Source organism: Pangasianodon hypophthalmus, chromosome 15, assembly GCF_027358585.1.
Source record: "Pangasianodon hypophthalmus isolate fPanHyp1 chromosome 15, fPanHyp1.pri, whole genome shotgun sequence".
NCBI lineage: Eukaryota > Metazoa > Chordata > Actinopteri > Siluriformes > Pangasiidae > Pangasianodon > Pangasianodon hypophthalmus.
In genome coordinates this window covers 8,848,442-8,863,583 of record NC_069724.1, presented here as the reverse complement: position 1 = coordinate 8,863,583, position 15,142 = coordinate 8,848,442, and the positions used below count along the sequence as shown (strand labels likewise).

General features: G+C 38.2%; 1 protein-coding gene across 12 annotated transcripts in view; it reads right to left on the bottom strand.

The window, feature by feature from the left end:
• The window catches only part of ncam1a (neural cell adhesion molecule 1a), a 253,408-nt gene that overhangs the window by 15,341 nt on the left and 222,925 nt on the right, over window positions 1–15,142 (bottom strand). For 9 of the 12 annotated variants that reach the window (XM_053240085.1, XM_053240090.1, XM_053240086.1 and 6 more), the window contains 2 exons: window positions 13,310–13,434; window positions 12,704–12,884 (listed from right to left, as the gene is read on the bottom strand). The exons of 1 other annotated variant lie outside the window; for it this stretch is intronic. In XM_053240085.1, the coding sequence (XP_053096060.1) occupies window positions 12,704–12,884; window positions 13,310–13,434 (306 nt within the window). Of the gene's footprint in view, window positions 1–1,472; window positions 10,307–12,703; window positions 12,885–13,309; window positions 13,435–15,142 lie in introns of those variants that run through there. 2 more of the 12 variants (XM_034311071.2, XM_026939000.3) reach the window with 2 other exon arrangements.

Genomic DNA, 15,142 nt, shown 5'->3' with positions numbered 1-15,142 from the left:
TTTGCATGTTTGATTTGAGCAGGTTATCAATAACCGAAGCAAAACAACAGAAACAGTATTTTGAAATACTGCATCATTACTCATCCAGCTGAACAAATTTTTGGTGCATCCTTGAGGGACAAAAAAACACAATTATTCATTGCTGAATGAGGAACAAAGCCAGACACACAACACACACACACACACTTCCTGTGGTTAAATACAACAGCTGAAACGTACAGGACAGCACTTCCTTGGAAAGACTGCATACTACCTATTTATGCAGTGTAACACAAAGCTGAAAAACCTGATCATCCTGCACTACTCATCTGCACAGCATCCACTTTCAGAGACAAAGGTTTTTGCAGCTCATGTCTTCCATCTAGCAATGTCTTTACACAGAAACTGTGCTGGCATGAAATTGAGACTATTCTTATTATTAAGAGTTTGGTACTTTAGAGCATTGCTACTTTGGAGGACTGCATGACATGTAAACACATGCTTACACACTGACAAACACAGAATTTGGACCATGTTTTGCATTTCAACAGAAAAAAAAGACAAAATGGTAAACAGGAAGAGCTGTACTACTTACCAGCGATAAAAATGTTTACACCATGGAAACAATCTGCTACTACAAGATTTTCTTAGATATATGGACACATTTTGAAAAGAATCTAAATGTACAGAACACTTTGAATGTGTGAGTGGGTGGTGGAAACATAGTGAGAACATTTGCCTTTGGTCCATGAGGTCATGAGTGCAATATGTGCTGTTAAGATCCTGTTAATGTTCTGCTACTGTCATTGTGCCCTTGAGCAAACCTGTGCCCACGCAGCACTCCGGGGGAAAGGACTGGCAACCGGAATTTGTGCTCAGAGCAAAAATATAAGTAGTCCATAATAATATGAATACATCTACAGCAATTACACTTATACCACAATTATACATATACCACAGCCTTCTGATTGTGATTCATTTTCTAATGTATGTATGGAGGATGCTCCACATAAAGTGAAAAAAAATAGTGTGTAACCATTGATACGGTGCAGTGTTCTGTAAGGAGACAATTACTGAACATTGTGGAAGGAGTCTCCACTGTCAGAGCTTTGTAACAATCAGAGATAAAGCTTTTTTGATAGTCTTTGGGACAGGACTTTATGATTTGCTAAATGGATTTTGTCTTATTAACGTCAAGAGAGACAAAGAGAGGCTGATGAGGGACAGATGGTTTATAGCTGCTATACCATAAGTGACATTAAATGTAACTATAAATGAATAAAAAAAGACTATGTTTACTTCTATAAATAAACCATTGGTAGCACTGCCAAATTGCTGTGGTATATGAGGAATAAAACACATTGGAATGTGCTTTTATAGGAATATAATCAACTTCAGGGTGGGAACAATAAGTCCATGTCGCATCAGGCAACATCACACCACCCTGTCGTTGATTATGTTCCTATAAAGGTACATTCCAATGTGTTTTATTCCCCATATACTACAGCAATTTGGCAGTGCTACCAATGGTTTACCAATGGTCATGCTTTATTCCATACTTAATCACAATCTGGGATAAAGTATGACATCCATTAGAGGCTTTACAATAAAACACTAACAAGGTGTTATCCTGAATGAGACATAATTAATAATGTAAAAATTATAGATTGTATATATAAATATACAAATGATGATGTGTAAAGGTGTTTTTAAATGTTTTTAAATATGCTTACTGTTTGGAAATATGATATGATTTTGTCTGGGGACACGTTTAAATATCACAAACTGTAGCTTTAAATGTAGCAGATTAGACCAGATCAGATGGCAGGTTGATTAATGAGAATTATCCCAGAGTAGAGAAAATGCTAGAAATGTAGCCAATATCGCTAGAAAATAGCTATTTTGCCAGTTTTTTAAAAGGTAAAATAGTCAGAAGCACAAATTTTGTCAGATAAAAAGGAAGATTTCTTCTCAGAGGTGCAATGCGAATGTATCCTTGAAAGGAACAACAGCGGTCCATAAGGTCCCAATTACGTACTGCGAATAATTCTAAAATGTACACTACATCCTTTCGGGGTCTTCTAAGTAAAGGTACAAAAGACAATTGACAAGTTTTTGTACCCTGAAAGATACAATTTATTGAGCTGTATAGCTGAACGAAGAAACCTAGAAACCCAAAGTAGTAAAAAAGTGAGAAAATAGGAAGAATGAAATAAAAATATTCTGCTAATTCAGCCCTCCTGCTGAATTAATATTAATTGGCAGCATTCCCCACTTCTTTTCCTCCAGAAAAGCCTCTGTGAAGCCTTGTTATCTTTCTCCAGCATGTGCTTTCCCGTCAGTCATCGTTGCCAAGTTCTACGCTTTCACGATTGAGAGCCTGGGCTGTATGGAATACGTCTGATTGGACCATGGAGCTGAACATGAACACCTCTTTTAAGTTGACTTATTATTTCCTAGCTTTCTTAGATTAGGTTGGAAAACATTATTTCTGCAGCTTCTTAAAATACAAGCCTGTGCTTTGCACTCAATAAACATTTCTACTGAACTCTTCTCATCAGGGACCTTTCAGCTCAGGAAATGCAATCTTAGCCAAAGAACCATCAATGTTGTCTTGGCTGGGTAATTAATTATCATTAGCTGACATTCTGTCAGGGTCTAAACTAAAATACCTATATCTAATGAAATGTGCCCTTAATTTATAGCCTTATAAATAAAGTAAACACATTTAAATGTGTCGGGAGACTGTGAATTATTGACGCGTTCAAAGCAGAGTTAATACGGAAATGAATTAGAGAGAAAGCAATGCAATTATCACAACACTTCACATCATAACTTGCAGATTCAGTGTGCTTCAGTTAGGAGGACATAGTGAATAAAGCTTCTCTTAGAACACATCACACAAAAATCTGTCTTATCTAGTGTCAGTAGTCATAAGAAATTCCTCTTAAATCTAACAAAAAGTGTTACTTAGTTCAAGCAACATTTGTCATCATAATATAAAATACTTTTTGCATCAATTTTTGGAAGAACATGTTCCATCTAGCACCAGATAGGGTTCTTCAATTTGTCTCTCTCAGGGACTTCTTGGAGGGTTTTACTTTCAGAAAAGCTAAATAGAACTTATTATTATTACTTATTATTCTTTTAGGAGACACCCTTTTTAAAGCATTACTTTCCAAATACACATATTCTAAACATGTAAGCTACACTCGGAAAAAAAGAAGGGGTTAAAGGATCTTATCTTCCTAAAAGGTTCTATTTACAACCCTTTCTCAATGCTAAACACTTCTACATAGAATGTCTAAATGTTCCACAGAGGGACAAACAAAGATCTCTTAAAGGTTAAAGCTTCTAGATTTAACCTTAATGGTTTCAGATTTTTTTTTTAAAAATCTAGATTTTCTGATAGTGTCCAATAATGCACTTTTAGAAGAAAAAAGTTTAATCTAGTCCCCTATACAGGCTTCTTTGGTTTGTCCCTCTGGGAGACCGCTTAGAGGGTTCTATGTAGAACCATACAACAAAGGGTTTTCCTTTCAGAAAACTCCTTTAAGCTATGCTCCAATGGTTCTTTATATAGATCAGAGTTCTTATCTTCCTAAGAGGGTTCTACTTAAAACTCTTTCTCTCTGGTAAACACTCAGTTGTAGGGTCCTGCACAGAACCTCTAAAGGTTCCCCCAGAGAAACAAGATCCCTCAAGGGTTCTAGGTTTAACATTTTTTTTTGCATCAAATAATACATAGAAGAAATGTTTCCACCTAGCTGTTTTTAACACCCTTAAAAACACATTTCTTAACAAATACAACTATTCTTGTAACATACGTTCTTAGATGAAAATCCCTACAGTTCTTATTAAAAATGTATCATTGGTAAACACTTTACACTGAACCTCTAAAAGTTCCCCCAGAGGGACAACAAAAGATTCTGTAAGGGTTCTAGATTTAATGTTTTTTTTCCTCAGTGTCAAATAATACATTCTCAGAAGAAAAAGTGTAATCTAGCAGCATAAAGGGTTTTTCTGTTGATACTCTTGAAGGGACTCTTAAAGGTTCTATGTAAAACCCTAAAACAGACACAGTGATAGATTCTAAACAAGTACACTTCAGCTGTTGTGGGTTCAGTAGATCATGGGTATTCAACAGGAACAGATTAGGATTTTACGCTTGCATTCTATTGTAAAAAGAACTATTAGGATCAGGAATTTTTTTTTTTATCACTTTCAAATGGATCTTCAAGAAAGATTGGCTCTTCTTTGAACTATTCAAAAAACCTCTTTGGCATCCCTTTTCTACCTGGCACACCTACAATCTTAGAAAAAAAATGGTTAAACATAGAAATCTAGTAGAATGCATTTAAAAAGCTAACAAACCCTTTACTATCCAAAGAAGGCTTGAAGAACCTAAGGCCCTGTTCACACCTGGTATTAACATCTGTCTTGAGAAATCTGATCACAAGTAGAAAGCCGAGAAGCATAGCCATTCACACATCATTTCCACTAGAGGATGATGATGAGATCCATGATCGGATCCATGATCATAATGTGTCTTTAAGATGCATTTGACTCCATTCATACCTGTACTTAGCCCTGTCCACTTACGATCAGTTCACCCAGGATCCATGTTAATGCCAGGTGTGACCTACACTCTTAGACCCTTTTTTTTATCAGGTCCACTTACTGTCTTGATCACTTTGAGGACATATAATATTGGTCTGTAGACCAGCTGCCTTAAGGTACAGTTTACCACCTAGTATCTACCTCATCCATCAATGGAAAGGTTCCTCAAAGGACCACCACAAACTAGATACATTAGTACCAGTACAACACACACTACTATAGTATCTGTTCTGCAGTGGATGATGGACAGGGTAGAGGGGAGCAAAAGATCTTCTACAGTCAGTGGATGTACTGTATATACTGATGGGTCACAAAGGAAAAAAAGCAACATTAAGTATATTAGTAAGATGCTGAGCCACTACAAGCCGCCATAACAACTTCAATGCTCCTTGGCATTGATTCTACTAATCTCTTGAACTGTACTGGAGGGATGAACATCACTCTTCCAAAAGAATAGTGGTGTTTTGATGGTGGTGGAGTGCTGTCTAACATTGTCTAACATAAGTATGCAGCTGGGTTGAGATTTGGTGACACTGAAGGTCGTAGCATATGATTTACATCATTTTTATACTCATCAAACCATTCACTGAGCTGTCATGTCCTGTGGATGGGGGCGGAGTCATCTTCGAAGAGGTCACTCCCACCAGGATAAAATATAAGGATGTTTCATTATAGGGTAAAGGTGACCAGTCAGAAGAGCTTTGTATTGATTTGCAATGACTCTTTCCTTAAAGGGAACAAGTGGACCCAAACCAATCCAGCAATATAAATAAATGCCCCCTATATCATAATAGATCTTCCTTTAATTTGTCACACTTTTAGAAAAAAAGAGTTTCTCATTGATTTTTTGGATATGTAAGGGCTCTTAGCTTCCTAAAGCAATTCTATGTGGAATCCCTTCTGATCTGGAATTGCCCTGTTGAAATATAAGTGACAAACACAAGAACACTTTAAGGTTCCAGGTTTAATCAAGGCAAAGCTAGGAACTTAAATGTAGGTTATCTAGTGCTGGTTCTTGATTTCACAGTTCTACGAGTTTGAGATGCCTTCTTTAGTGTGTTAGAGAATTCAATGCTGGGATTATCACTTCCACAATCCTCAACAGTGTCTTAAAGATAAGAACTGATCATTCACTTTGACAGCTATACTATACTGCCTCTCACACTCTATCTCCCCGTCTTTATTTCCGCCAGTGTTTTTCTCCATCTCTGATTCCAGCTGTGTTTTGGAGAGCACATCTGGCTAAAGAAAGTGGGAGACATGACTGGCAGCTTTAATCTACTGCCCAGCTCAAGAGGGTTCAGGGCTCTTTGCAGCCTAACATTTGTTTTCCTCTGCTCTGGGCCGCATTGTAAGCGCAGCAATAAATCACATCACACGTCTAAGAACAAATGCTGGCTCTGAGCTCTCCAACACCAAAGCCCCCGCCTGCCGAGTCAGCAACATGTCCAGAATGTCCTATAGGCCTGTCACCTGTCTCCACAGATTCTCACTACAGAGATGACAAATTGAATATGAAACACTAGTAGGAACATGTGGGGAAATGTATCAGGTTGTTTAAAAAGTTTCTTCTGGGTATGAGGTATCTTCTAGCATGATATATGTGCATTTTAAAAGGAAATGAATATGGAATGAACTCATGATTTTAAGCTGGAAGCTCCGCTTCTCTTGTGCCTGGACAGAATACTGGATAAGTGCAGGGTGTAAAGTTCATCTGCATTTAATAACACATTTAACAATAATATTTAATGAGCCAAACTATGTAATCCAATTTTTTTGTAGTAAAATGTGCTCCTAATTACTGTAAACCATCTAAGACTTGTTTTTGCTGTGTATAAAATTTTGAAATAAACCAATGAATAAACTATTTAAAATAGTAATAATAATACTGTGAAAATGCTAAGTAATAAATAATAACTGCTATATTATATCCTTGTATTGTATAAGCATCGAAAACATGCTAAAGTCTTATGTTTAGCAAGAGATATGGCTACCTAGAAAATGCAGATAAAGTTAATTAGACGTTCCTTTTCAAGTTGAAGTTAAAAGACTGCTTTTTTCATTCTACTTCAAGCCAGTCTCAGACTTTCTGAAATTCTCTAATCATTTTGGCTTTAATATAAGTAGGTTGAATGGACCTGCTGTGCTAAATGCTCAAAGTAGCATGCTCTAGACTGCTGGTCAAAAAGTGCATATCATGCAGAAAGAGATTTAGCTACAGGGGGCATGAATCACCCCAGTTTGTATCCCAGGACCCTCAAAGGTTTCTGCTGGCTCAAAGAATGAACAGAAAAAAAAGAAAAAAAAATGATTAGCTGCATGTATCTCTGAATTGGCAATTTAAATGTTGCAAAATGTATTCATTTATGAGATTATATCTGTTTTTTTTTTTTGTAACTACCAATTTTGTGTTAGTGTCAGGCTGGCACAGTACTTAGCTACGTAACAGTTTACATGTGGTCATGTCTTAAGTTTTATCTGTGGAATGGAATTATCAATGTCACTGGATTATAACGAGGTGTTTGGGGAATTAGCCTCTGGTAGATATCGCCCCTACACTCTTTCGTATGCTATTAGCTGTTATCCCTTCTATAGTGACATCTCTAAGATAGATTTAATGCTAAATAGCCTACCAATGTATAACCAGTTTCTCTTCCCTAGAATAAACTGCTGCTATGACATTATGACTACATCTGCTGGTAACAAAAGTGGATACCCTGTGAAGCATGAGTGAGGCCATGAGGGGCGGCTGAGCTGTTCAAATTTGTAGCCCAGGCCAGGCCATGTTTCTGACGGTTCTAAAACCAAACCCAAATCAAACCAAATCTAACTAAACCCAAAATATAAACCAAACCACACCCAAAATCAATACCAAATCAAACCCAAAATCAATACCAAACCAAAGCCAAAAGCAATACAACCAAACCCAAAAGCAATATAACCAAACCCAAAATAGAAACCAAGGCAAACAGAAGAGGAACAAATTAATCTGTGGCCCATATCAGTCAATTGCCACTGACTTTCATGTGATTTCAGTGGTAAAATGCCCTACTGAGTGACTAGTGACTAATGCAATCTTCCTAAGCTATGTTACTGTAGTTTACTGCAAGCATCGTACCTAGCTAGCATAATCGTTAACGCATTGTCATGGCATGTGAACCGTTTTCAGTGTGCATTTTTTCAAGTCACTAAAGGTTAAGGAATTAGCTGAGTCCTTGGTTTAGGACAAGATAATCACAACATTCAAGAGTCAACCATGATATTTACAAACTTGGTGTAAAAAGTAGATACTGATATGAGCATGGGAGCATTAGCTACCCTAATGTGAATATCAGGCCCATCCTAGACTGCTGATAGCAACAAAAAACAAAAAGGAACCAAATGGTCCATATGTTGCACTGTTGAAAATATACTATAATATCTCAGAAAATATACTGTTTAAATGATGTTATTGGTAAAATGTGTTGCTGAAATGAGTTGCTCCTGATGCATTTGTTTTTTGCAAATGAATGGGGTTAGCTACGTAAGATATGTTGGTTCCTACCTAGCGCAGTACTTTGTAATCTTGGCAAGGAAACAAATTTCAGTCTTAAGTGTTAGTGTTGTACAAAAAAAATAAATAAGAGGAATTAGCAGAGTCATTGGTCTACAGTGAGATAATTGCAATCTTCAACAGGCGCCCTAGATGTCTACAGTTAGTGTTGGAAAAGGTATGCTTCTGGTTAATTAGCCTCTGGTTAATTAGCCTATACACGCCATGGTGCCATCAGCAATTCAGCAGTTAAATGCAAGGACACCAAGGCAATTGTGTGTTGTTTAAAATTGAAAAATGTGTTTTTCCCCTCACTGTTTGTGATAATGAGGTTAATTATCATTCTCATTAGGAGACATAATGCTTGCGTACTCACTTTCCTGACTTAACCAGGCGTACCTCTACAATCTAAAATAAACTTTGGCTACAACCCTGATGTGGTGTTAAAAAATGTCTATGTGCTGCAATCCTACCAATTATTTGATACAGAATATAAAAAAACCTCAATTGTAATAAATAAAATAATCTCCTGCCTTACAGGTAGGAAAAGACCCAACCAGGTGATTGGTGATTGGCAAGTGTTTCCAAGAATCATGTTGATTAATTTTCATAATTTTATTATTATTAGAATCAGGAAGCAAACGTCACTATAGAGACCATTTTAAACACCCCAGGTTCCCAATGCCATATGCGACTCATGAGCTGTTACATTGCAAGACATTCTGACATTAGGCATTTGACAATTGGTGGCCTCCCTGGAAGAGAAAAAAAGTCTTTTCAAACAACTTAATGCTTTTTGATACACCAGCCTTGGGTAATGACAGACAGTTGGCCAACAGGGAATAATGTAGCAAGTGTCACAAACATTCTTTTATTGTAAGTGTTACAGAAGTTCACACAAACGCCTATGGGTGTCATGTTTGGTTTTCAGACAAGGAGTGAAGTGTCCTAAAAAATGTCATTAAGAAAAAAAAAGCTCTAAAGAATTTAGCAGTTCACATGATGATGGATAATGACGAGAAACCACCAGTACAGCAGAACACACTTGCCTTTCACAGCTGAAGGCTCTGTGGGTCAGTTTGAACCAACAATCAGCACCATGGCAGTGTGGAGAAAACACACACTACGTTCACACTGTATTATGATCCAATGTATTATGAACTCCAGCTAGCATACGGCTATGACTCAAGATCCCATAGTGCTTCTTCCAATGGATCCAAGCTCACATTACTCCTTCAATAAAAATACATTAATCTTATTTTTTTTTCTTAAAGCCTACAATGATTACTGCATGACAACACACTGGTATGTAGTTACAAAACTGTATTACAGAGTAGAATCAAATCACACTTCGGACAGTGGTAGTACGTTTTGAATATGTTCTTTTTTCCTCGAGTAAGAAGCAAAGAAAAAAAAAAAACAAAGTAAATAAAATTAAAAAAAAAAATCCAGAACAAGAAGCACACTTTCATAGTTTTTTTTTTAGAATTATCTAAAATTATGTACATTTTGTCACAAAAAATTTTTATATTAACACACAAGCCTGACCTCTTGAAAATAACCTTCCATTATGAGCCCTGTTATCAAACCAATAGATCTAGGAAGAAAAATGAATAAGAAACTGAATAGAAATTCATGTGATCAGAGCAGGACTTGTATAAAATCTCTTGGTTGAAGATGCCCTCTCAGTGATTGTACACTGAATGCATCACCAAGAGAAGCCTGGAGAAATTCTTGGTAGGCACAAGATGTTCTACAGTGCTTCAGAAAGTCCATGATTTAAAAAAAAAAAAAACAAAAAAAAAAACCAAGCCCAAAACTTTCAAACCACACAGATGGTGCCTAATTTTGACAGAAAATTCATGGGAATAAAGAACAGAGAGCGTAAAAACAATCAGAATGAAAAAAAAAAACATTCAGAATGATGCAAGTATTGAGTACTCGGCTTAACCCCATTAACATGTAACCGATATTTCTTTGTTGTTCTTGTTTGTTAAGCTTGCAGTGGGATCAGAAGATCAGAGGATCAGAAGGTTGGAGGTTGGAGAGTGGGCCAGGGGGAGGCAAGCACTCCTCTCTTCAGTCGAGCTCCAGTTTATGAGAGCAAGAACACAGTCAGCATGGGGAGCATGAGAGTGACCAGAGCGTACGTGACACAGGAGCAGCCAAGGGTAGCTGAGGTAGCCAACACCACGGCCACGACCACCACACCATAAACACAGTGGCAGGAGACCACAGCGACAGAGCACACCACCGCAAAAAAAAAAAAAGGAGAGGTTTCCAAAGGAGAGGGAAAAAAAGAGAGAAAATAGAAATCAAGAGCCGAGGTGTTTTTGCATATGAAAATGTGATGATCCAGCAGTGTCCGAGTTCATGGATAGAGACAGAACAAGGGAAAGAGGAGGGAAGGAAATGGGAAAAAGGGAGAGAAAAGAGAGAAAGAGACAGAATACGTCAAATACAGAAACAAACTTGAAAGATTACTATAGATTAGAAAAGAATATTAAAGGAAAATTCAAGCAAGTTAATACAAACAAATAAAAGCCATAACGTTAATAGCGCAGAATGACAGGGGCAGCATAGCAAGCCATGGGTAGAGGACATACAGAGATGGTAAATGATGAAGGGACTGGGCAAACAATGGGTGGAGTAAAACATTAAGCAACTTCCCTGGTATTAAACTTAATGAATAGTCTGTGAACAAATTTGAACCTTGACTAATTTAATACTTTACCAATGTATAGATATACGTCTATGAAACGAAATAATGTTTTCTCCTGCTGAACTGTTTACACCAGGGAATGTTGCATTCAGACAAAAAACATAAAGTATAAACAAGCAGTGATGCAACATGGTGTAAATGGTTTGTTGGATGACTGACTGAGCATTCAACTGTTGCTAAAACTGAGCAACGTTAGCGGCCATTGCTTCAGAACAGCCTCACTCCTGGTCAGCTGTATCTGGGGAGATTTGGATAGCTGAATGGAAATTTACGATGCCTTAAGGTTAATGCCTCAGTATTAGAGTTCCCACCAAATGACTTAGAGTTTACACTGCATTATGTGTCTCATCCATGTACCAAAGACCAAAGGTCTCAGATTGCTGATATCTTTTTTTCCCACTTTTTTAGCCAAAAGCTTCAGAACTTCTGAACACCGTGACAAAAAAGTTCAACCAATCTTTGAAAGTTCTTCAAACATTTTGTTTGAAACAGAGAGTAAATGAGATATCTTTACATGTTTGCTGACATGATACAGATATTTTATGTGGCTGATCGTTTTCAACATCAGTCAAATGACCTCTTTTTGTGAAAATAGCCAAGTCTTGGCCATGTTTCATGATGAAATGTACCAGACTCTCTAGCAAAAGCTAGAGACCTCGCTTGCGAGACTATGTATTCCACAGAGCTAAAGTCGATAGACCTGTATGTGATCTGGTACTAATAAAAACCAAGAAAATAACTTGGACAGTTTCTGCGCAGCTGCTGTCGAGCAGCTGCTGAGGCTGAGGCAATGCAGATGCTGGACCAAAAATAAAAGCCTTGATGTCTTTTGATTGCCCACATGTTACACACTGGAGCTAACTACTCTGGCACAGCAATGTGTAAGCGTGGGCATGTTCTGTAAATAAGGAGCAAAAGGAAAACTCATTGAATCTTTTTTTTTAAACTCGATCCATCTGACCCTGCTATGCCATAGCAGTCTAAGATCCAAACCTCCCACTGTTTTTTTATGACTGCTTCCCATCAAGCGGATGAGAGAAGCGGGTGCCATGCACCAGCAGAAGCCTGTTAGGTCCCCAGAAAAGCATTAAGACATTAATCTTGTTAAAGCATCACCATGCAAAACCAGAGGCTGCATCCCCACAGAGACAAGGGCCACAGTCTAATCAGTAAAAGCTTGGTACTGCAGTGAGCCTGCAGTGAGCTGAACCTTAGCCTTTTAGACAAAGATAGCAACAGAAATAAAGAAAGACAGAAAGAGTGGGCCCATTTCTTGATCCGTGGGGAGGCAGGTTACATAAGAATGCAAACTTGTCTGAAACCACAGCCCTGCAAACAAAGCACAAAGCAGCCAAAGCCAATGGAAGGGAGGGGTGTAGGGGTGACAGGGATTCTGTGTGGCTTTGCTTCTTGAGTACCAAGCAGAAAATCTCATCTTCGCTGATAGAATCTTTAAGTGGGGCAATATAGCTGGCTAAAAGAGCAAGCTGAGGGCTGCCAGAAGAGTCGGGCTGCAAGTAAAGACCTGGAGAGCAGCTGAGTGTTACTAAGCTAGAGTCACGTCTCCAGGCTTAACCCCCAGCAGCTCTCCTAGCCATCCCTCACTGTTTTATGGCTCCACTGAGCTAAACCAGTCTCATCAACCTCTGACTGTATCGTGGTCTGCAAAACCAGGAGAAGCCTGGTCACAATCCTGATAGCCCACATAATCCCTAACCAGAGCAGAGGAGAAAAGAGTTAACTGGGGCTATGGTGGAGCATTTTGGGGCTTGGCGGCTGCAGGCTGTGCTGACTGACAGGAACTGTGGCTGGGGTAGGGATTAGAGGGGAAGAGTCAAAATGAATAGTACCTGGGATGGCAGTGGGTTCTGCGGAGGTCCTGAAGAAGAGGATGCCTGGCTGGGAGCGGCCCTGCTGATTCTCTGCCACCACAGAAACCTCATACTCTGTGTTCCAATCCAAACCTCTTAGCACCAAAAACTCACTGCCATTAGGGACACGGACCACAGGCTTCCAAGTGTTCTGGTGTTTCTGTTTGCACATAGGCACAGAAATACACAAATGGTCAATATGGGTGTTCTCAACGTAACAGTGCAACTCGACCTCCAACATAAACCCAGTCAGAAACATGAAAGACAAGACCTTTGGAGAAGCATTTTTTCTGACTAAATTACTTACTTAATTAATTATTGTGAATAATCTTTTTGACTAGAAAGCTGTTTCTCACTAGACAACCATAGACTAATATGTTTGACTGAAGATTTCTATTATGTGGCAATGTGTCTCTGACTGTATAACTCGGAAGAAATGTTTTTTACTGGAGAAATATGGAGTAACGTGCTTCAGACTGGACACCTTATCGAATGACAAGTATCTGACTGCAGAACAATGGAGTAACATGCTATTGACTGAAGAACAATAGATTGGTGTAGTACTACATATTCCATCATACTCACAGGTCTAAAGCTCACTAGGTACTGTTTGATAGGTGAGCCACCATCGTCCTGCTTGATCCAGTTGACCTTCAGCTCATTGCCTGGGGACTGCAGCTTGGCCTCCAGTTTTGGAGGATTTGGTTCCCCTGAGGAAAACACATATATAGTGAGAAAAGAACAGAATCTGCTTGGGTTTAGCGTGAGTGTCCTAGCCCAGGCCCTCAACACGTATGCAGTAAACACAGGAGGCTTAGCTCACACCTTTAGAAATGAGTTATTGTAATGGTATTGCACTATGCCAGGAAAGGTTACGATTAAAAGGCCCTTATCGAAGTTGAATCAGTGAATGTTCAATTTAAAGCCTACTAAATGGTAGAATCATTACTTCTTGAACTGGGCTGAATAGCAAAAGTGTCACGGAAATTACATTACTTAAAATGCTAATGAGTTTTAATACATAGAAAATTGTTACCCTTCATGTATTCAAATCATTTTACAGCTGGGTTAGAAGTTATGCTGGGAAAAGTAAAACGAAGTAATTTTCTCAATATGGGCTTATATTTTCTGGTATTGTCATGTATTTGCTTTTAATGTCATTAACTGAGAACGGTTCTCCCTGTCTCCCTGAAGTGTTCTTGGTCCTACCTAAATATTGAGGATGCATCATTACCAGACATTCCAGCAGGGACAGATTAAAATACTGCGACACTGCTGACTAGGCAACTCATAAATGTTAACTGGAGCAGAGTACGAAGCTTACAGGACTGTTCTTCATTCTCACGTTGTTGAGAGTTAGTGAGAAACCATGGCAAGAACATACTTCCCAAGATTTTATGTTTGTTCTTCACATTCTTGGTACTGAGCTACACCTTTTGAATGATCACCTATACAATTACTCTCAACATTCACCATGGGGGCATTTACTTTCCAAAAGTATGTTTTATGTCGATAGTTGGTACTAACCTAGCTAACATGACATAGATTAGGTCATGTTAACTAACATGAGATAACAATCGATACAAAATAGGAATGTAACACACTGGAGTGTGCTGTTTAAAAAAAATTAATCAATGATAGGTCGATATGGTGCGGTGGTAAAAAATGGATTATTTTCTTATAACAGCATGTCCCGAAGAGCTCTATTTGTCTTATACCACAGTAATTTGCCAATGATATATTTTTATTTATTAAAAAAACTGATATGTTTTACATTTTATCCATTTATATGTAGGTACTTTTAATGCTGTGGAACAGCTATCAACAGTTGTTACCTCACCAGCATCTCTTTACCTCAGTTAGGAAGAGCTGACACTAGATACTCCTTCTAAAAATGCTAAAAAAAGTCTCCTCATGGAAAACTACACCATATCAACAATTTTAAAATCTGTTTATGTGGTGCATCCATCATGCAAGTCCCTGTGTAAGTTGTTACTATAGAAACGATAACTTATTAGAACAAGTGCATTCCACATGGTTTGCCTTGCAACACCTTCTGCGGTAATTAGCTGTTTGATAGCAGAGATATCTGTTGTTAAAAGTTGCATCATTGTCATACATTTCTTTATTAGCTTTTGATATGTAAGATCAATTCCCATCGGACTGTACACATCGAAGCAGTTTAACAACATGGTATAGGTGAAACCAATTAATCTGGAGATTTTAATCATAATCATCCTGGCACTGGCAATAATTTAGCTCTACAACTGAGTGTTGAGAGATGGCATTGCGGTGTATGTTTTTGAGAGGCATAACAAGGTCTTTCATAAAACCGTTTTCTGAATATTGAGCATTAGTGAGAGTTCCTGGCTCATGGGAGAGGGAAGTTAAAACATGGACCGTGCTTGGCACTAATGA